The sequence below is a fragment of the Phallusia mammillata genome, chromosome 2 (genome assembly GCF_965637545.1).
Source record: "Phallusia mammillata chromosome 2, kaPhaMamm4.hap1.1, whole genome shotgun sequence".
In the NCBI taxonomy this organism is placed as follows: domain Eukaryota; kingdom Metazoa; phylum Chordata; class Ascidiacea; order Phlebobranchia; family Ascidiidae; genus Phallusia; species Phallusia mammillata.
Window position 1 is genome coordinate 2512726 of NC_137253.1, and position 22072 is coordinate 2534797.

General features: G+C 40.2%; 3 protein-coding genes across 4 annotated transcripts; 2 read left to right on the top strand and 1 right to left on the bottom strand.

Annotated features, from left to right (window-relative positions):
- Positions 1–927: 927 nt before the first annotated feature.
- LOC145215654 (alpha-(1,6)-fucosyltransferase-like) lies at positions 928–5529 on the bottom strand. Its single transcript, XM_080084388.1, has 7 exons — positions 5526–5529; positions 4528–4616; positions 4098–4344; positions 3345–3600; positions 3083–3253; positions 2441–2588; positions 928–1925 (listed from the first exon to the last, which is right to left on the bottom strand). Exons 1-7 carry the CDS (start codon positions 5527–5529, stop codon positions 1593–1595), a joined length of 1248 nt encoding a protein of 415 aa, XP_079940514.1. The 3' UTR covers positions 928–1592.
- An 8384-nt stretch (positions 5530–13913) lies between these two features.
- LOC145215656 (uncharacterized) lies at positions 13914–15761 on the top strand. The gene is made up of 3 exons (XM_080084390.1): positions 13914–14298; positions 14365–14427; positions 14510–15761. Exon 3 carries the CDS (start codon positions 14649–14651, stop codon positions 15759–15761), a length of 1113 nt encoding a protein of 370 aa, XP_079940516.1. The 5' UTR covers positions 13914–14298; positions 14365–14427; positions 14510–14648.
- Positions 15743–21469, top strand: LOC145214399 (uncharacterized). 2 transcript variants are annotated; one of them, XM_080082909.1, is made up of 3 exons: positions 15743–21198; positions 21265–21327; positions 21410–21469. In XM_080082909.1, the coding sequence occupies exon 1, from the start codon at positions 15854–15856 to the stop codon at positions 20678–20680; it is 4827 nt and encodes a 1608-aa protein (XP_079939035.1). In that variant the 5' UTR covers positions 15743–15853; the 3' UTR covers positions 20681–21198; positions 21265–21327; positions 21410–21469. The 2 variants fall into 2 exon arrangements, with proteins under 2 accessions (XP_079939035.1, XP_079939034.1); XM_080082908.1 differs by having other exon boundaries at positions 15743–21327.
- The last annotated feature ends 603 nt before the right edge of the window (positions 21470–22072 follow it).

A 22072-nucleotide genomic window follows, 5' to 3' on the forward strand; every position in this document is an offset into this window, starting at 1 on the left:
TCCCACAATTTGGCGCAGGTTAAATTGCGCTCATCCATTTATACGGTTGCTAACCAGCCGAAGCTTGTAAGGTACGATGACGAAACAGTTTTATTTTATTTTTAATAAAAAACAGCTGCTGAGTTTTTTTACTTTTTTTATTTTATGTCTTCTTGACAAACAGTACTTGAGCATGTTATTGTAAAGATATTTAATAGAGCAATTAGCCCCAAACTAAAATAAAGTTGCTTAATGGAAAGTTTAGCATGAAAACAGAATCAATTTTTAGGGTTCGGATTTTTTGCTAGAAAATAAGCATGAATGGCCAACTAGTTTTGGGCCTGTGTTAAGCATTGTAAAGCTATGGAAAAGAACACCACAAATTCCAAAATACGAAACACGTTGAGGTTTTGGTGTCTACTTCTAAGGTCAATAATCTCCACCCATTTTCCACTTGTTCACGGAGTTATAGCAGCAAATGTCTTGCATTATTAGCGTTGTTTTTCGTACGTGTTTGGTGGCAGAATTTGACTAAACGTTTGTGTATAACACCTGTTCATGTATGGTAATAAAATCATTCACTGATTATAAAACTGTGTAAATCGGGAAATTTGACGAAATGCGTAGCAAATTATTCGGTTTAGGGCTATTGCAACCAAATGTATGTAGGCATACAAAAACTAGAACCGATCTAAATTGCTGGCAGAAATTGTTTCGTAAACCCATAATATTAAAGCTACAATATTTTGACTAGTTTTTATGGCTACGCCCCCAAAGAATAGGATCACCAATATTGATACCGATCGCTATATGTCACTGTTACTCTAACCATTTTACGTCACCCTGCTCCGTTGTTATAGAATGGCAAGCTATGTTCTGTCAAAGCTTTACACAAAACCCAACAATTTTTCAGCTAAATTCTTAACAGAAAAACAATTTTCCTGCATAAATGATTGATATAATCAAGAGTCAATATAAAAACGTACAACGTACAAGTTCAGCATAGCATAAAAAACACAATATCTTTAACAATATTAGGATTATAACTTCAAAAATTTGCGAAACAATACAGTGTGCATAGCAGCATTAGAAAACTTATAGAAATAATTGCATTCAAATTCTCTTACATTCATAACTTAGTTATTTCCAGGCATAGTTGAATTAGAGAAAATCGTTTTGTGTGCTAAGTGCTCTTGTGTGAGTCAAAATATGACGATACAAGCAACTTAAACAAATGCAATAGTTTAATTTGAGACAGAAAAGCGCTAAAACAATTAAAAACAAGTCGTTTACTTTAAATGGGGGAAAACCACAAACACAAATTTTGATTTTCTGTAAAAACTATGTTATAAACATGAAAAAAAAAGTTTCCTGTCATAAGTATGTAGTTAATTAAGTATAAGAGACACTCATTTGGAATGCATTGGTCATTGACACGAATTTGTTTTCACTTCAGTGAGACATAACATTACACGATAAAACTTTCAAAGGAACACAAACAATTAAAGTAGAACGCCCGTTTCAACCGTTATCACGTCACAATCTCACTTCCGAACCAGTGCTCAACAGATCCTACCCGTAAACCGTGGGGACAAGATTTCAGTGTAGAAATCCTACAACAAATCATTGTCCCAACCAAAACCCTGATACGTCACTGGTTGTGCGTATTCTTTAACCTTATTAGCGGGATAAAAACCAGTTTTTCTGCTTCTTGCGTTAGTTCCAAAACATCTTTGGTCACATTTATAACGTGCAGGACTGACGTACAATAGATCTCCGACTTGTATTTCGATCTCATCACTAGTGTTTGTTGGTTTGTGTTCGGTTATAACTTCTTGATAGCGCGAAACACCGCCATAATACATGTAGTCATCGTCCAAACTGCAAACTGTCACAGACTCTTGCCTTGACTTCGCAAGCATAAGACTGTACACTAAACGACCAACCTAAAAGGGAGTTTTTGTGTTTTATTTTGACACCAACATACTGTGTTAAATTGAAGCATTTGCCCGAAAATTTAAACGAAATTAGAATCCTTGTAGCATCACATTTAAAAACTACCTTTGTTTAAGTGGTTCGTTTCCATTTACCAGTTGAACAAATATTCAAATATAGATCAATAAATTGTTAAAACGACGCTTTTCCAACAGCAAAATGAACATTTTTAGGTGCATCGAAACAAGTAAAGTACTGAGAAAACAATGACTTGATCTGGGTAAAGTCCACGACGTAAGATGTCACGACATAACGTACACAATCAAGTTTATAAAGCTCTTCTGGCAAATGTAAAAAGAGCTCTATAAACTTGATATTATGCCTGGCAGCAATAGCTTACATAACTTTGACAATGATTGTTGCTTAATAAGCATATCAACCCCTATATACACATACATAATATGACCGGGGTTCGTCCCCGTTAAAAATATCAATGTAAGCACAACATTTGTTTTCATCCACTCACGTTTGAACTGAAAGTCCCAACAAACTGATCACATTCGCTAAGAAGTTGAAGGTCATGAACAATTCCAAAAAAACTTTCCTGTTTATCCCGTTTCCATAAAGCGGATAAACTGTTTTCATGGATGGTCATTATGTTGTATGTTGGGTATCTACATGGGAAAGATAATTTTTTACAAAACTTGATCTCAAGAGTAGTGGTTTTGAAATGTGGTAAGCTCAATTACCTCAATAGGTGTAATCTCAATTTTTTTTTTCGGGGTGGGGGGGATTTTTATCATATTATTTTCACGTTTCGTGACGTAATCCTTCTGTGACGTCATGCATAGTAAACATTTTTTGTTTTTTTTTAAATGGGGTTACTAATTACATTCATGCGACTGTTTCAGGGATAATTAAAAGGTTAAGAACGACTGCTCTACAAGAAATGTTAGTATGGTAACCGGTTAACTTACACAGCTTATCAGTTATGAACTCTTTAAACCAGCGATGCCTTCAATCATGTTGCAAATTGTGGAAACAAATTGTTTTGCGCACGTGTAGAAGTGTAGAGAATTATTGATTCCCAAATAGGTGTTTTTAATTTTTGCACAAAAACTTGACCAGTATCACGTAAAACTTGCATGTCTAGAATCAGCCGACTTACTTTCTTTTTGCTCTTTTAAACACATCCGGGTCATCAGTAGCAAGAAACACATTCTTCGGGTAATTCCCCGAACGGTGCAGCACCGACGAGTTGGTCACGTGATACATGTAATCTTCCAGCGAAAAGAAATCGGCCTCGTCGATTATTTTGTCGCTGCGGCGAATGTGAAGACTGCAAAATAAATCCGCGACATTGGCATTTCCAAATTCGCGACCTATATCACTGTGATGTCACGAACAACGTTGTGACGTCATAAACTCACCCGACAACCGGATTTGAGAAACCGAGTTTCCGCTTGAGCTGTTTTAGATCGACTTTCACGGATGGCTGCACTCGAGTGACGTAGGCAAGCACGTGACCGATCCACCAGTGGTGGGGGCGATCGTGAGGGCCGTCTAGTGTGAATTTTAATTGTGTTGGAATAGTTAGGGGTGCGAAGTTCGTGAATGGACTGAAAGCGCCATTTATTTCCAGTTTTACAACCCGATGATGTTTGGTTGTTTCGTGTGATCCATTCCCTGCAAGAATTTTATTGGTTTTGAACGGGCTACTCTACAACACGCAATCTACGCAATCTACTGAAAAAAAACTAACTGAGATGTTGACGGTTAGGGGCTTAGGGCTATTAGGGTCAAGGTGAAGGTATGTTGTACAAATAACTTGTTATTTAATCTCAGATACCTTTTTGGCGTAATTTTCTTTTATGTGTTAACATGCGGTACCATACAGTGTATAGTACCACTCTCAACACATATGAGAATATTAGGCGTAAATTAGCCATCTAAAACTAAATTATTATAGTGTTAATTTTACTATAAACCCTCACCCAGGACCTAAAAGCCCTAACCGTCAACATTATTACAAGTTGCATACGTTTCATAAGCAGATTGCGTAGTTTGCGTATTTTAGAGGAGCTCTTTTTACCTGAAGGTAATGATAGCCAGCCACTAAATACCGTATCAGCAAAATTTAGAAAGATTTTAAACCGAAGCGAATGTAACAGAATCCAACAAACCTTGCATTGTTGGCGATGTTTCAAGTTCATGTTCATCAACTTCGTTACATGTTTCACTGAGCGGGAGGTAAGCGCTCTCAAACTGATATTTTGTGTAAGTCGGTGTGTCGAAGTGGAGCTGCAACGTTCGGTTTGTTCCGATCGCCAGAAACAAGCAAATCCCGATATGGTGGATGAGACAACCGTGCCCGCATCCACTACGCATTATGCAAATGAGCTTGCGAGCCGATTTGCAGGTTTTTGGATTCTAAGTGAAAAAAAAATTGGTTTCGACTTTTTTTGCCAGTGTTTATCAGTTGGTGGCGGAGTAAAAAAGACATATTGTTAAACAAACTAACACAATTTTTACCCTTACAGCAAAAAAAGATGTGCAATTTTGATAAACTTGATTGCACAGTGGATAAAAAAATATGCATTAGCATAAACTGACCTGAAGTTTAAACATAATTTTCTCAACTTTTTTCTGGATTTGAATCGTTGTTTCCGGGTTCTGTTGAACTGTTGTGCACTGGTAAATTTCTAGAAAAAAATTTCCACTTTTAAAACTTATTTCGAAAAAAAAGGTTTAAATTGATTTTACAAAAAGTTTATTTGTACCCGCTCTGTTTTACGGCATCTGTTATGTTAGGATTTAAAATCAGAAAATTTCGTGTTATGAATTCATCTATGGTTATAACTTATAAGTTATAACCATAGGCGCCGACGGTTTTTTTTTCGGGTATGTCACATTATATGATGTCATTTTCTGACGTCATGAAATAAGATACATTTTTTCGCCGCTATGGGTTGAGTTTACGTTAAAGCTTGCAGTTTAGCCGGTTGGAGCAACGCAATTCTACCGTCAGGCTCACCGATTTTGCCCAGGTATACCCGGCATATACCCCTATTCAGCGCCTATATGGTATATACTAGTGATGTACCGAATCGGCTAAATTTCGATTCGGCCGAAACCGAATATTCGGCGGTTTTGCCGAATAAATTCGGCCGAATCAACCGAATCATTTAAGACGTCACGCGAAGTCGTACGCTACGCGTTTGACGTGAAAAAATGTTTATCTACCAGGCAGCCAGTGCAAAATAGTTGTGTTTCGTCCTTATTTCACTTCTGTGAGGTTTAAAATTGCCTTAAGCATGATTGGCAACCTGCCAATGAATTACTAATTTTTTTGACTTACGTGGGAAAAACGATAATGTGTTGAAAAAGATAAACATTGACGCAATTTTCGTTATGTTTGGGCTTTTGAAAGATTGCGTGGACCTTAATAAGCAGAAAAGACACGTTTAACGCTTTAAATTTGTGTTCGTAAAAGATTCGGTTTCGGCCGAATCGCAACAAATTATTCGGCCGAAACCGAATCTTTGCAAAAATGATCGATTCGGCCGAATAAATTCGGCAAACCGAATATTCGGTACATCTCTAGTATATACCCATTTTCAGCGTCATAAATACATAAACGAGCATTGTGGAATGTACGCATTTTAAAAGCCACGAAGTTGTGATATTTTTAACACAGAATATTTAACTCAGTAATGTTTATGGTCACAAATAAGCAAAAACTTACTTGGAACAATTCTACGTGGTGTTTTGTGAAACCTGTATTAAATACCATTTCTTTAATGCATATTGGTAAAAATAAATAGCGCTAGTTTGCAGGTTTTAGTAAACTGTCTACATAATTATTATAAAATAAATGTCTCGATTTAATATAAGCCAGTGGCTCCCAACAGGGGTGTGAGGAGTTTAAAACTTCAGGGGAGGAATATACTTTAACTAACTTTAGATGTGGTTCGTAAATAGACACTTAAGCTCTGGAAATATAACCTGTGAGGTTGATAAAAGACCCAATTTTAAATGACCTTTGTATGCTTTAGAACAGTGATTCTCAAACGCGGCTCTCAGGGCCGCATGCGGCCCCAAACTACTTATTTTGCGGCTCCCGCCAAACCTCAAAAACCACCAAAGATTGCTATTTTAGCTTTCAAGGTAATAATCTTTAGTGATTTTCTCAAGGTTTAGTTTTTTTTTGCGGCTCCATACCCACTAAAAAAACTACCATTTGGCCCCGACAATAAAATTTTGAGAACCACTGGTTTAGTATCTACCATATATTGTCTCTAATAGAGACTCTCTATTGAGGAGGAACAACAATGTTTAACGTTAAGGAAGGAATTCGTCGATAAAGGTTGGGAACCACTGATATAAGCCATGACACTTCTTTCAACTGCTGGTATACAGTAGGGCTCTTTGAAATTAAGCAAAAAAAACAAACATTTAAACAAGAAAACAATTTAAAAGGAATACCTAAAAAACACAACGCAATACTTACATGTTGGCGTTGTATATGATCAGTGCAAATTGTGATCCGAAAAATACTAAAATAATAATCACAAAAATTATGGGAAAATATTTTTTCCATCTCATACTTCTTGTGCACAAATTCAACATTCGTTGATCTGCCTCGTAGTTCCAGATATTCAAACAAAACCAACTTTTAGGTCCTTAATTGCACATTTGCACATCTTAGGTATAAACTATTAAGGTTAGATATCAAAATAATTACACAATGTTTATAGGATATGTAAACGTTTTGAATTTAACACAAATTGCCATTAACCAATCACATTAAACATAACTGTATTGCTTTATAGGCCCACAACAAACTAATTCCAGTACATTTCTGACCATGCTAGCTTTGAAAAGAACTGAACTTTAGACTAAAACAGCCAAAAAGTATAACATAAAGACATTTCTTGTATCACAGCCTTTTCTATTTTACTGACTGTTTTGCTTTCTGACTGCACTCACAGCACACCCTTAATATAAACCATTCGTAGCCTAGGTTCTAAGCCTGGACGGAAAAGTATTTGTGCAACCGGTAATTTATTGTGCTGTGTTCATCCACCTGTTCTATTCATCTATTGAGGCTATTGTTAATTAGTCAAAGATGATGACGTTTGAATTACAGCTTACAATGGACGTTTGTTTTCTCAAAGAAGCCATTGTCCACACACACTGAGGGAACTGAAGCGTAAATTAAACCCAGCCTAAATGGACAATATCCCAACAGCTAATGAAAACAGCCACTTTCACATAAAATTCCATCAATTTCATGAGCAATGTGATTAAAATTTTCTCAACAAATATTAAAGCAAAGGAATAAATTAAAAATAAAAATGAAGTGAACAGTTGGCACAAAAAAAGTTTGGAATTAGAAAGAGACGAATACACCAAGCTATAGTGAACTAAACATGCCAGGGTACCTATAGCTTGTCGCACAATAAAAAATACTTTCAAAACATTTTTATAATCTGACTAACGCAATACGACCAACAATAAAACTCTACTATCTTTTCCATGTCATGCAAACGTATAAAAAATGCATAAAAATATAAAAATTACATCTTCACATTAAAAAAGCCTACACTACGCATTTCTAACTCCTGTCTGTTCTAAAATTACAAACGGTGGTCGTATGTAAATTTTGAAAATACAGCCTTTCCTGTTATGGGAACCTGTTGTCTTGTTTCAGCACAACGATGATCTCAATTCCATTTATTCAACAAGGCGTTTTCACACATAACATGAAGCGCATTATCCTATCCAGGTTTTGTGTTAAAAGTTAATAAGTCACCAGCAACGTTGGAGCTTTTTATGCTTTATTTGTTATCGCAAGTGCTTTGCTAGCTTAACCAAACCCAACTCGTTAAACAGAGACTTAAGCTAGGATGAAACACAAAGAAAACCTCAGCAAGAAAATAAAAAACCTTGTAGGCTACACTCCCCAAATCATCAGTGTCCTGCTCTGTTGCAATATGAAGTGACAACTTACATCAACATTTTGCACAAACTAATTTTCTTTGAGGCCAAACTTTCAAAATTCTGCTTTGCGACAACACAAACGTTGGTATTTTTATTCAACGCAACGATGCCAGTGTTAAGTAACAAATTGACCAGGGGCGGCTCGTGCGAGGGGTAGAGCTACTAACACCAACCGTTTCTCCTGATCCAAAAGTGCTTAATTTTCGACAGGTGGCGCAAAGAGCACTTTTTTCATTTAAAACGGTATATCTCAAAAAATGCTAACGGTTAGGGCTATTAGGGTTGGGGTAAGGTATTAGTACTCAAAATTCAATAAAACTAATCCAAAAAATTAGTTACTAATGCAAAAATTTTATGTAAATATTTCCCAGCCCAACCCATTTATAGCCGCTAAATAAATAATTCAGCTCTTTACGTCACCTATCGAAAATTAAGCACTTTTGGATCAGGAGAAACGGTTGGTGTTAATAGCTCTACCCGTGCGAGGGGGCTGCGGAGCTGCAGCACCCCCTAGATATTCCATTATATTCTTTTTTTATTATTTTTTAGCAATATATAATCACTAATTATTAGAAAATTATTAATTTTTATTAATAATTATTAATTTATTAATGATTAATTAGAAAAAAATCCACCTTGATCGGCATTTTTTTCCTTTTTAAAAAAATTTTATTGAATTAATATGTTTTCTATGGTGGAGCTGCAGCTCCAGTTTCGTGACGTTTCATGACGTTTTGCAGTTGTGCGCATGCGCACTTGGAAAAGCTACATGCCGGGCGAAATAGGCGACAGGGGGCTGTGGCTGCCGCAGCCCCTCCTGTGACGTAGCGCTAGTTGTGTTGTCTGCTTCGCGTCAGTGAACTCTGAAGCCAAACCCGTGTTCTTAAGTTCGGCAGTGAGAACAGTTAGATAATTATTTTGCAATGTTATAATTTATTTGTTTGAAGGTTAGTGGTAACTTTTAAGATGACTGTAAGTGGGTTTCAGTTGTTGCAGTTATCATTGAATTAAATAAGTGTATCTAACACCTTGAAAAAGAAAAAAAGGTCATCTAACAACTTGAAAAGTCACGATTAACATTTATTATAAATAACTGAATTAAAAACTTTTAAGAAAATATGGTATAAAACATCTGTTACTCCAATGCCATGCAGGAATAAGCAACAACAAGAAATACTCAGTTTTAGTTCTTAATGCTATCAAAGAAAAAATAAATTTGTGACTGTGAAGTTAAATGCCTCACTGAAATTCAGGCAATATCAAATGCAGAACAAACAATTGCGGAAGCAACAGGATTTTTGAAATACCTGAGTGAAGACAATTTGAAGTTTTGTTTTCTTAATACACCATGTGGACAGTATTTGCAACCAAGTGCAATCATGTGTATTAACTAATGGACATGTGCTGTTTGTCTAAACAGTAGCTGCTAAATTGCTTCACAGGAAGTGTTTCTTAAGAATGAACATTCTACAGACAAGATAGGAGTGACCACCAAGCACATCCTATTGTTGACAAAGAAAAGCTAGTTACTGAAATGAAAATGTTTCTGTAGATCTGATGTTCATGATTACTTTAAAAATAATCTAGATGATGTTTTAACAAGTGAAATTACTAGGATGAAAAATCCTGTTTGCTGTTTTCATGAGTCCTGCAAAGGCAAAACAGTTCTTTTTACCTCTGAAAAGGATGCAAACCTTTTTTAGGAACACCATTATTTTCAAAAGACTTGCAGTGATAGCACTAAATAGAAAAACAGTTTCTCAGTTGTCATTTGGTATCAAGGAAGAAGCTATCAATTATTTTGCCCAAACTATAACTTTATGATTCATTTTGGTTGTAAAAAGGAAGCACAAGGTTTAATAATATGGTTTAAATTTAAGTGGGAGTGTTGTAAATTTTAAAGCTTGAAGGAGTTTTCCCTTTAAAAAAAATTACAAGCTATTTGCCAGCAAATAAAGCAGCAAGTATAGCAGTTAAGAATCTGAAAGACAAATAATAGTCTGTACACAAAAATTCATAGAAAAGATGTTAAAATAAACAAGTTCTGACACAAATGTAAAGTGGTTGTTAAATTTGTCAGTTATGATACCAATAAACAGCTGTATGGCTAGTTTTTTTTGTGTGTGACAACAACCTGTGAAGTGTCATAGAATATGTTAAACGCTGACTGTGACCATAAGTTACTTAAATGAAACAGGACCATTTTTTAAATGTTGTCTAACTGAAATACTTTTTTTTCTATATTCTTGTCGTGTTTTACCGTATTTACAACCGCTTCGTTTTGAGTCCGTGTCACGTGTGTTTTTGTTCCACATTATTACTGCATGTTATTGAGTTTGGCCCGTCGCTGTGCAAGTAAACAAAATACACAAATGATATCGTCTGCTGTTTACACTCGTGTACATTACTGCGTAACAAAAATTACGTCACAATGGAGTTGCTAATTAAGATTTGTATTACTTGTTTTTCTACACAAAACAATGGCTAGAAAACTAGAAATGTAACTTTTCTATATATTGCTAACTTATATTTGTTCAACAAAGGCTAAAACTTGGAGCAGCACCCCCACAATTTTTAGGCACGAGCCGCCACTGAAATTGACTAGTGTATCGCAAACCTCTTTACGTGCCTATCACATATTAAACCATCAGGTAGTATAATTGCGCCCTCTCCCCATAAAGAGAACGAAAAACATTTACTTTAGTTACTACAATATACTATTTCTATAGTTAAAGCCCGTATAACCAGAGTTAGGTTGGACACAAAAGCCCTCACAATTGCCTATTTTTACCAAATCAAAATGAACGGAAAACAGAAAAAACGAAAACCCGACCCAGATGTCAACAGATTTAGCATCGTTGCCCTTCGTTGCAAAACTAGAAGACTCAATGATTAAACTTGTGCTTTTCAGTCGGGTTGTTCATTTATCATAGGGTTGCACTTCATTAGCCACAAGAGTTCATAACCGTAAATGGGGGTGAATGAATTGTTTAATAATTGCAGTAATTTGTTTATAACATCAAAACCACTATTTCAACGTATTTTCGTTCTCTTGAAAAATGTCACTCCACATCATGTTTGTCGAGTTCAACATTTCATTTTAAAACTAAAGCGGCTAAAAGGTGCCTACATTCTTACATCAAGCCCTAAAGGTACAAAAGGTAATTAAAGATACCTGCTAATTCTATGCAGTTGTAACGTAATTGACCTAATAAACGCCATAAGCATGAGGGGACGTGTATTGTAAGTTTTCCATTACGTGATTATATATACTCCTAATTGCGTAAGACCGCAGTAGGAAAAGTCCTTATAATTGCTAATTGATGCGTAGACACAGGATGAAAATGTTCTGTCCCTTCAGCTCAATCACATATTCCACGTGCGTAGTTAATGACGTTATTTTGATGTGGGTTTATATTAGAGATGTACCGAATATTCGGTTTGCCGAATTTATTCGGCCGAATCGGCCATTTTTGCAAAGATTCGGTTTCGGCCGAATAATTTGTTGCGATTCGGCCGAAACCAAATCTTTTACGAACACAAATTTAAAGCGTTAAACGTGTCCTTTCTTCTTAGTACCGACGAAAATCGCGCTTTTCCCACTGCAGACAAAAAATCAGTAATTCATTGTCGGGTTGGCAATCATGCTTGAGGCAATGTTAAACCCCACAGAACTAAAATGCAGACGAAACACAACCATTCTGCACTAAGTGTCAAGTAGATAAACTTGTGTTTTCATGTCAAACGCGTAGCGCACGACTTTGTGTGACGTCATAAATGATTCGGTTGATTCGGCCGAATTTATTTTCGGTCGATTCGGTACATCACTAGTTTATATACCGTGTTTTACGAGTTCTCGTCGTGCAGAAATATGAGAGTCAGAGGTTAGTCAGTCTTGACTGCTGGGCTTCGGCCTAGAGCCCTAGACAAACCTTTCTATACTGTGCGATTCGGCTTTGCGTAGAATCACGCTATCCGTACGGCCACGTTCTAAATTGCATCACTGTTGGTGTCTATGGAATATACAAACTAACCAAAAGTATGGTCTATTGCTGCTAGCCAAGCTAGGGAGCGCAATTCGCACACGAAGCACCTGCATAGTCTTACGGTGGCAAAGAACTTTGGAGTTTACTACTAATATCTTTAAAAGTCGCAACAAAGGACAAAACGGCTTTACTGTCCAGGCTAGTATCAGTAAAATAGGCTATTGCTGCCAGGCATAATGTATAACCAAGTATTGCTCATCCAGCAGTTTTATTGTAAACAATCGACGTTTCGAATATCAGTAGTCTATAAAATTGTGCAGCTTTGCGTCTACATAACTTTCACGCTACAATAAAAAAATAATCAAAATTCCACAAACAACCCTAAATTCTCTGAATGGCTTTTTAAAACTAACCTACAATATATCTTTGTAGTTATGAGAACCGACAAAAATGTTGCCAAACTTCTTATGTTATACTTAGATCAGCAGCTGCCATCTCCAGGCGGATGTTCCTTATTTAGCATCTAAACATATTTAACATGTTTATTCAATGCGTTGGCTACGTCTGTTGTTGTTGTCTACATCAGCTTGGAATGCAATGAAAAGATCACAGCATGTATGACAATTGGTAGGGGTTGAAGGCAAAACGTTTTCCCGTAAACGAAAAAGTTGCTCAAAAACAAGAACAATTGTTTTTGCGTTAAACTTGGCCTTGTGTCAAACCGAACAACTTAAATATGGAAAGTGTGGCTTGTGAAACTTCATGTCTGTATGTTGGGCTGTAAGGAAGTGTAGGAAATAGGTAGGTATGTGTATTACGTGTTCTGCGACTTGCGCTTCCGATTGTGCTAACAGCAATAGTCCAGCCGTTGGTTAGTTTGTTTTATTATAACACCAACAGTAATGCAATTTAAACGTGGCTTGACGTAATGTGATTCATACGCCCAACCGAAGTCGAATCGAATAGAATAATGTCAAGGGTAGGGCGAAGCCCTTGTGCCCCACGAGAACTTGGAAGACACGGTATTTAAACACATATCAAAACAACGTCATTAAACTACGCACATGGGATCTGTTATTGGCCTGAAGGCACAGAAGGTTTCCATCCTGTGTTCAAAACATCAATTAGTAATTATATGGGATGTATCTCTGCGGTCTCACGCAATCAAACACTTGAGGTTTATAAATCACGTAATGGGAAAACTTACAAGTCACGTCCGCTCTTACTCATGACGTCAGTGCGAATATTAGGTCATTTACGTTACAGAAGTTCCTCAATGATAAGTGTAAGCGATGAAATATCCGTTAAACAAATGATGTATAAGGAGCATTTTAAATTGGTCTATGGCGACACCATTGCAGAAATAAACAGAGTAACAGGTTTAATCAAACTGGGATGCATTAATAATAGAATTAAGTCCACATTTTACATCTGCGTGTTTGTGGTAAATATTGATAACACTGGATTGCAGCTAAAGATTCCACATAAAGCAAAGAATTCACCGTATATTTGCAAAGCTTATTAGAGTCCGTAGCATTCACCAACTCTGCCAAGTTGGTTTATCAGGCTCTGCTATACGTAATGTAACCCAAGCATACAAAGCAGCGTTTCTAATATTGTTAGCACAGTCAGCAATGTCAAAAATTTGCACCAGTACCAACAATAATAAGTTAATAAATCGCCAATTGTCAAAGTTGCACCATGTAAAGTAGACGTGCGGCCTTGCTAATTTATACAAACTTTTAATATGCAACCATCATTTTAAAAGGCTACAACTGACCATGCTAAAAAATCCTGCTTCGCAAAAGCAATGCAGCAAAGGGGGTGATGTTGTCGGCTATTTTGCCAAAATGGTCTGTCAAATTTTGTGAATCAACTTTGAAATCAACTATCAGCATGCTCTCACCAGCCAATACCTGAAAACACACTAACGAGGGCTATACTATATAGTCATTCTGTAAGGCGATATTTTTTTCTAACCCTCCTATACTTTGCAACATTAGTGTAAGATTTCTTGCCTCTAGCGGCGCAAACTGTTATGTACGGGTGCCAGGGAGATCGTCCTGGTATTGCTATTGTCTTAACAATGACTTTGTGACGTAAAATCCATTGTGGTGCGATTACCTTGTGCGAGACCGCATGGTTATTAGTTTATTAGTGTCTGTGATGTGCTGAACGAATGAAAGTGAGTTGTGATAGCTAAGTAACGTATTTCTGATTCTATTTGAATAAGAAAGTTTATTGCAAATGTGAAAAAAGTTGTACCTAAGTAAATTGGACCTGTGAACTTTGCGCTGAGCATTGGAATATTGTGACCCGATTAATTTACTGTGGGCAAGATTCGGCCTGCATCGATCTGTGCGACGAAGTGACTTGGTTGCATTGCTGTACGCCGGTATGTTTTAATGTAGTGGCCTGTATCTTGGTGTGTTTTACTGATTACGACTTACGATATTTACAGTGTGAAAACCGTAATCTGTGATTTCCAACTGGGAAGTCTAATGCCTGGACCGATCAAAGTTTGGTACGTTATTTTGTTTCTCTCCTGTAAATGCGTTTGTCGTTGTTCCTCGTTCTGACTTTTACTAGTGTTGTTATGCTTGCAGAAAACCGCGTTTATTGCGCGCGTCATTCATCTTGGTCGAAATAAAATTCTGTTGCTCGCACTGGTAGCTTGTCCAGGCGCTGCACTGAAGGTGCGACGCTACTTCGTTTTCAAACTGATCAACGTGTCTTAACCAACAAATGGATCCGGATGATGAAGTTATTGTTGCCGCTCACAGAAGTCTCATGGCTAAATATGTCAGAGCTGAAAGTATGTTACTTAAACCTACTGACGCGCCTGCCGTTGAACAATTCCTTCCCGAAGTCGAAAAGGACTTTCAAAGAGTAATGTCACTGTGCGAAACAATGTCCGACGGGGACATTGTCCCAGGTAGCCGCACAAGAAAGATAGATTATATTCGAGACAAGATCGAGTTCGACGAGCGTATGGAACAATGGCTGTGTGATGTGCGGCAAAAAAATCCAGTTTCCAACGCATCTCTACCGCCATTAGTGGACAGTCCCTTTATCGTAGACGATCAAAAGAGTATAGGCTCTACGACCAGCTCCATGCGTAGTTTGAGGTTAAAAGAAAGTCAAGTTAAACTTCGGATTGCCCAAGTGACCCGGCGACAGGACGAGGAACGCAAGCAAGAGGAGGCGGCTAGAAGGAAATTAAAACAGGAACTGGCGGACCGCGAGACAAAAGCAAAGCAAGATTTGGCCGACCGCGAGGCAAAGGCAAAGCAAGATTTGGCCGAGTTTGCGGACCGCGAGGCAGAACTTGAGCGAGAGTTAGCAGACCGAGAGTCGCAACGAAAGTTGGAACTTGCTGAAACTGAAGCTAGAGCTTGGGAGGATGCGTCTGTAGTTGAATCCATTTGTGGTAAGCAACATCCTGGATTTTCTGGCTCGACAACAGTGCCTTTGCCGAGTAGCCCACTGGACAGCCCTGTGCATACCTACATTGACTATAAAGCGCAACCGACAGCACTTTGTAAGAATTATGCGCAAGACCAGCGATATACTGTACGCGACACTTTCGTCCAGAAATACGTTAAAGAAGAAGCAATTCCGCCTTACCAATGCCGCGCACATGAGCCGACACAACTTAAATTTGATTCCCATCAGGCGCCCCCCAAACCACTCGAAACTCAAGCGCCCCGTGCTAGCCACAACCGATACCTGGAGGTTGGTGAACGTTTTCTCCCGAAACCGATTGTAGAAAAGTTTAAAGGTGACCCATGGACTATTGGAGCTTTATCAACCGTTACCAACTGCATATTGCGGATAAGGTTGAATCTTTCGACCTGAAGCTAATTTATTTGTTGCAACATTGCGAAGAGCGTGTATACGAACAATTGAAGCACCATTCTGCGTGTGAAAGCCCTCGAGAGGGTTACGAAATGGCCCGACGCGAATTATACGAAAGGTACGGGCAGCCCCATATAATAGCTCGGCGCTGCGAGAATTTGCTACAGGATGTCCCGAGACTAACTTCAAATGACCCAGCCGGTCTCGAGAAACTGGCCGTACTGCTCCGAAATTGCTGTGCTTCCCTGGAAAAAATGGTTGGTACGTCCATTGTAGACTCGGTGGGATTTATTTCCTCGATTGCTTACAAACTGCCACTTAAGATGCGGGAAAAATGGGTCTCTGAATCGTTGCGTGTTCAGGATAGAACAAATAATGTGGCGAGATTTGCTGACTTCGCAAAGTTTGTCATAGAGCAAAGCCGAGAAGCCAATTCGGTTTTTGGAAAGTGCTTGTTTTCTTCTCCTGTGGAAAAGACTGACACAGCTGCACCCAGAAGACAGAAAGTATTTGCGTACAACGTAAACGTATCAGCTCCGGAGAGTGCCGCAGCAGCTGATTTCTCACGTCTGTGCACACTTTGTAAAAGGCCTCATCGAATCGACGAGTGTATACAATTTAAACGTAAATCGTACGAGGAGCGAAGAAAGTTTGCAAGAATCAAAGGGCTGTGTTACAAATGTTTGTCTCCTGGGCATTCGGTACGCGATTGTAAAGCTGAGACTAACTGCGACGAGAAAGGTTGCGACAGTGCCTATCATCACACTTTACTTCACAACCCGAAGTGGATGAGCAAACCCACAGATTCCGAGGAAGAGAGAAACGGCAATGTGGGCGAATTTCACAATGACTGCATGAATTCCGTCATCAACAGAGAAAATGGTTTGGCACGGAGACCGTCCGCTTACCTGGATATACTTCCTGTTCAAGTACGATGTGGACACAAGCTGGTGAATACATACGCCTTGATTGACTCAGGTTCTAATATGACATTTTGCGAACGTCAGTTGGCTGAGAAATTGGGCGTTAAAACAACTGCGAATGGCGTGCACTTTAAGCTAAACACATTAACCACGGATCAGCCTGTAGCCGTTGACACTACTTCTGTGTCACTATTGGTTTCACCGCTAAAGGGGGGACAAGAGCTGAAACTCCCTGATGTTGTATTGGTTAATAGGATCCCCGCAAACCCTAGCCGGGTACCAGAAGCTAAAAGGCTGCAAAAGTACGAATATTTGCGCGGTGTCGACTTGCCACAAATAGAGGGTGGCGCTGTAACATTGCTGATTGGGAACGATAATGCGATCGCACACAGGTGCCTGGAGAGCCGCTTTGCGCCCAATCCACGCGAAACCCCAGATGCGGTTAGGACGCCGCTGGGATGGCTACTGAAGGGCCCTTCTCTGGAGACACAAGCGCATGTGGAGGAAGAATCCAGCTTCTACTTGACGGCGTTTTCCTCCGATGTTGAAGCTGACTGTTTAGGAAACGTACTTATTAACGATGAAGGAAGCTCGTTCCCATCGCTAGAAGACGATATCGGCGATGTTGAATCTCTGATGCAATGGCTGCGCAGTCACGAGGAGGTTTCTAATTTTGGGATGAAATACTCGAGGGAGAATGTAGTCGCCTACGATATGATGACGCGACTGGTAGAACGCGTCAACGGGCATTATCAGCTGCCACTTCCGTGGAAGAATGACAGTGAGGTTCTACCAGACAGCTTGCCAATGGCCAGTGGGCGCTTGGAAGGCCTAAAGAAGCGCCTGTTGCGGAATTCCGCGATGCGCGATAAGTACATCGAGAATATGACCACCCTGTTAGAAAAGGGTTATGCAGAACGAATTCCTGAAGACCAAGTTGGTACGAAGAATAGAGTATGGTATCTCCCACACCACCCAGTCGTCAACCCAAAGAAACCTGAAAAGGTCAGAATCGTTTTCGACTGTGCCGCGAAGTGCTCGGGTCAATCAATTAACGACAAGCTAATGAAGGGACCCGACTTGGTAAACAACCTTGTTGGCGTTTTGGCGAGGTTCCGAAAGGATCGTGTTGCAGTTGTCGCGGACATAGAGGCCATGTTCCACCAGGTATCGGTCGCTCCCCGTGATCGCGACGCTTTAAGGTTCTTATGGTGGCCAGGAGGAGACATGTCAAAGGTGGCTACTCCGCACCGGATGAATGTACATTTGTTCGGTGCCCGCTCTTCCCCCAGCTGTGCTACGTTTTGTTTACGTGAAACTGCAAGGGAGCACGGAAAGTTCTTCGACCCCAGAGTTGCTGATGCTGTGAGATACAACTTCTATGTCGACGATTGCCTCGCGACAGCCCCTTGCGACTCAAGCGCCATTAAGTTAGTGAAAGACTTGAAAAGCTTGCTCGCCTTGGGTGGATTCAAATTGACGAAGTGGGTTTCCACCAGCGACGCAGTCATGGAATCTGTTCCAGTCCAAGAAAGAGGCAAGGCATGCCAAAACGTTTCTTTAGGGGATTGCGTGCAGCAACGTGTGTTGGGAATAAACTGGGACGTGAACGAAGATGAGTTTCAATTTAGCGTCGACCTGCCCGCTAAACCGCTGACCCGACGAGGTATGCTCTCGGTAACTAATTCCCTTTTTGACCCCCTGGGATTCGTGGCACCTGTCGTTCTGGAGGCCCGATTGATGTACCGCAATCTGTGCCAGAAGAAGTTGGACTGGGACGAGGAAGTTGGTGGAGCTGACTTGACAAAATGGAGAAAATGGTGCGGCAGCTTGGAACGTTTGCGCGCTGTCCGGATTCCCCGATGTTTTAGGCCTAAAACAACGAACGATATAACAGGCCAACAATTGCACTTCTTCGCTGATGCCTCTACAGTTGCAAGAGGATGTGTGTGCTACCTACGGACAACGATGGAAGACGGCAGTGCACACTGCAGTTTTGTAATGGGAAGGTCGCTCTTGTCTGGTTCTGGAAAACACACGATCCCTCGTTTGGAGTTGGAAGCGGCGCTGGATGCTGTCAAGCTTTCCAGGACAGTCAAGAAGGAGCTGTGTATGGAAAACTGCCCTTGTGTTTTTTGGAGTGATTCTACTATTGTTCTTCACAGTCTCTTTGCAGACAGCAAGAACTTTCCGGTATTTTCTCGAAACAGGCTTTCGCAAATTGAGAAATTTACGTGCGTACATGATTGGAGACACGTCCCTACCGCTTCGAACCCAGCAGACCAAGCCTCACGCGGCATGGCGGCCGACGCCTTCGTTGGGTCGAAATTATGGCAAAACGGGCCAGACTTCCTGCGATTTCCCCCGGATCAGTGGCCCAAGGGATTTGCTAAACCCGAAGTACCGGAAGGAATCTACAGCAGCTTTGATTTAAAAGAAACAACTGACGTGTTTCTTTCAATCAGCGACAGCTCACCGACCGATAAGCTGATCAACCACTTTTCGTCGCTCTACCGTCTTAAAATCGCCACTGGATGGCTCTTGCGCGTCCGAGGATATCTTCACAACAAGACTAAAGGGGAAACCGCTACGCTTTCTCGCTCGCCAATCACCGTTATTGAGCTACAGGACGCTGAAAAGGCACTTGTACAATACAACCAGCGGCAAGAATTCCCAAATTGGACTAAAGGAGACCTTCCCTCGCACCAAAATAAGACGTCTCGGATCTACAAGCTAAATCCCATCATGGTAGACGGCGTGTTGCGAGTAGGAGGAAGACTGGAAAACTGTTGCCTGGATTACGAAGCTAAACATCCCGCCATTATCCCACACCAATCTCACTTCACCGCTCTGCTAATTGAACACTACCACAGCAAGAAAGCGGGACACTCAGGTGTCAACCATACAATGAACCTGTTATGTCAGCGCTACTGGGTTGTTAACGCGCGAGTTGCAATCCGTCGTGCCTTGCGAAAATGTCTACTTTGCCGACGACGTGATGCCAACCCAGGATCGCAGCAAATGGCCGATCTGCCGTCGGCCAGACTACAATTAAATGAGGCCCCTTTCACCCACACTGGGGTGGACTACTTTGGACCTTTCACAATTAAGATACGCCGAAGTGAAGTGAAACGCTATGGGTGCCTTTTTACGTGTATGACCAGTCGCGCAATCCACCTGGAAGTTTCCCCCGACCTTTCGACAGATGCTTTCATTAACGCTATGCGACGCTTCATTGCACGTCGCGGACCAATCAAGCACATGTATTCAGATAACGGGACAAACTTTGTCGGAGCGGAACGAGTTCTCCGAGAGTCTGTCGATGAATGGAACCAACAGCAAATACACAACTACTTGAGACAAAAGGCGGTAACTTGGCACTTTAATCCTCCTAGTGCCAGTCATTTTGGAGGTGCTTGGGAAAGGATGGTCAGATCTGTCCGCCGCATATTGATGACGCTGCTTCCAGACAAACCGCTCGACGATGATTTGCTACACACTTTATTCCTTGAGGTTGAAGATATTGTGAACTCGAGGCCCTTGACTCAAGTTCAATTAGAAGTAGGAGAGGAATTACCACTTACTCCTAACCATTTGCTGAAGCTAAAACCAACGGTCGGTTTGCCGCCAGTGAATACTTCGAAGACCGACTGCTACGCGAGACGCCGGTTTCGTGCTGTTCAGTACCTTGCTGACGAGTTCTGGCGTCGTTGGATGCAAGAATACCCTCGGACGGTCATCGCCAGACAGAAGTGGCATGAACGTAAGAAGAATTTTGCCGTCAACGACATTGTGCTGTTGGTAGACGATTCGACCCCGAGGGGGCGCTGGCCTATGGGCCGAGTTCTTAACATATTCCACGACAAAAACGGAATCGTCCGAAGCGTTGAAGTAAAGACTTCCAGCGGAGTTCTGAAGAGACCTGTTGCAAAGCTGTGCGTTATCGTTCCTGCCGAGACTGAGGGCGACGAAGAAGAAACAGAGCCAAGGATGTAGAAAATTCGGACTGTCATGGACGTTTGTTTCGCATGCGCCGGAGCCTAATGAGGCGCAAATCTATTAATTGTTGTAAAAAATTGTAAACGCATTAACTGTAGCGTTTCCCATTTTGGTGGGGGAGGATGTAAGATTTCTTGCCTCTAGCGGCGCAAACTGTTATGTACGGGTGCCAGGGAGATCGTCCTGGTATTGCTATTGTCTTAACAATGACTTTGTGACGTAAAATCCATTGTGGTGCGATTACCTTGTGCGAGACCGCATGGTTATTAGTTTATTAGTGTCTGTGATGTGCTGAACGAATGAAAGTGAGTTGTGATAGCTAAGTAACGTATTTCTGATTCTATTTGAATAAGAAAGTTTATTGCAAATGTGAAAAAAGTTGTACCTAAGTAAATTGGACCTGTGAACTTTGCGCTGAGCATTGGAATATTGTGACCCGATTAATTTACTGTGGGCAAGATTCGGCCTGCATCGATCTGTGCGACGAAGTGACTTGGTTGCATTGCTGTACGCCGGTATGTTTTAATGTAGTGGCCTGTATCTTGGTGTGTTTTACTGATTACGACTTACGATATTTACAGTGTGAAAACCGTAATCTGTGATTTCCAACTGGGAAGTCTAATGCCTGGACCGATCAAAGTTTGGTACGTTATTTTGTTTCTCTCCTGTAAATGCGTTTGTCGTTGTTCCTCGTTCTGACTTTTACTAGTGTTGTTATGCTTGCAGAAAACCGCGTTTATTGCGCGCGTCATTCATCTTGGTCGAAATAAAATTCTGTTGCTCGCACTGGTAGCTTGTCCAGGCGCTGCACTGAAGGTGCGACGCTACAATTAGTTTCTTGCTTTTGTCTATCTTTCAGTGACTGATGCAGCCTTCATTTTCGTCGGATGCGCACGTCATTGTATCGGTATCTCAGTTTAACTGTTTAATACAAAATATTGCGAAGAGCTGCTAATTGCTATGTGCTTATGAGTTATTACGTGGTTTCCTGTAAAAATCACTGCATTGTAATTACAGTTTGATTTTCTTACGTTAATGGTGTATATTTTTTGCGGGTCCACTGTAGTTTATCCGAGTAACCGCTATCCAAACTCATTTTACATAACTTCAAAAACTTTTTATTTGTAACAATGACTTTCTTGCGAAAGTATTCTGACTTATAAATAATAAAAAGAGAAACAATTAAAGGTGTTCGTTATTGGGATAGCTTATGTTTAGAGGAAATATTATTATTGTACCTTCAACCTATCTTATAAAATCAACTATTATAATTCTTGATCTATTGATTCAATCAGTTTATTATGATGTCACACCACACGAATGCACTGTATGAATGTGATGTCACACGTATCTAAATTACACACAAGTAAGTGCAAATTTGAAGAGTTT

Excerpts from the sequence above, each read along its gene's own strand:
- LOC145215656 (XM_080084390.1), top strand. The coding sequence starts at position 14,649 with ATGGATCCGGATGATGAAGTTATTGTTGCCGCTCACAGAAGTCTCATG.
- LOC145215654 (XM_080084388.1), bottom strand. Across the intron at positions 3,601-4,097 it reads AACATCGCCAACAATGCAAG|GGAATGGATCACACGAAACA; the intron begins GTTTGTTGGATT and ends AAATTCTTGCAG. Across the intron at positions 1,926-2,440 it reads TTGGGACTTTCAGTTCAAAC|GTTGGTCGTTTAGTGTACAG; the intron begins GTGAGTGGATGA and ends ACTCCCTTTTAG.
- LOC145214399 (XM_080082908.1), top strand. The coding sequence starts at position 15,854 with ATGGCCCGACGCGAATTATACGAAAGGTACGGGCAGCCCCATATAATA.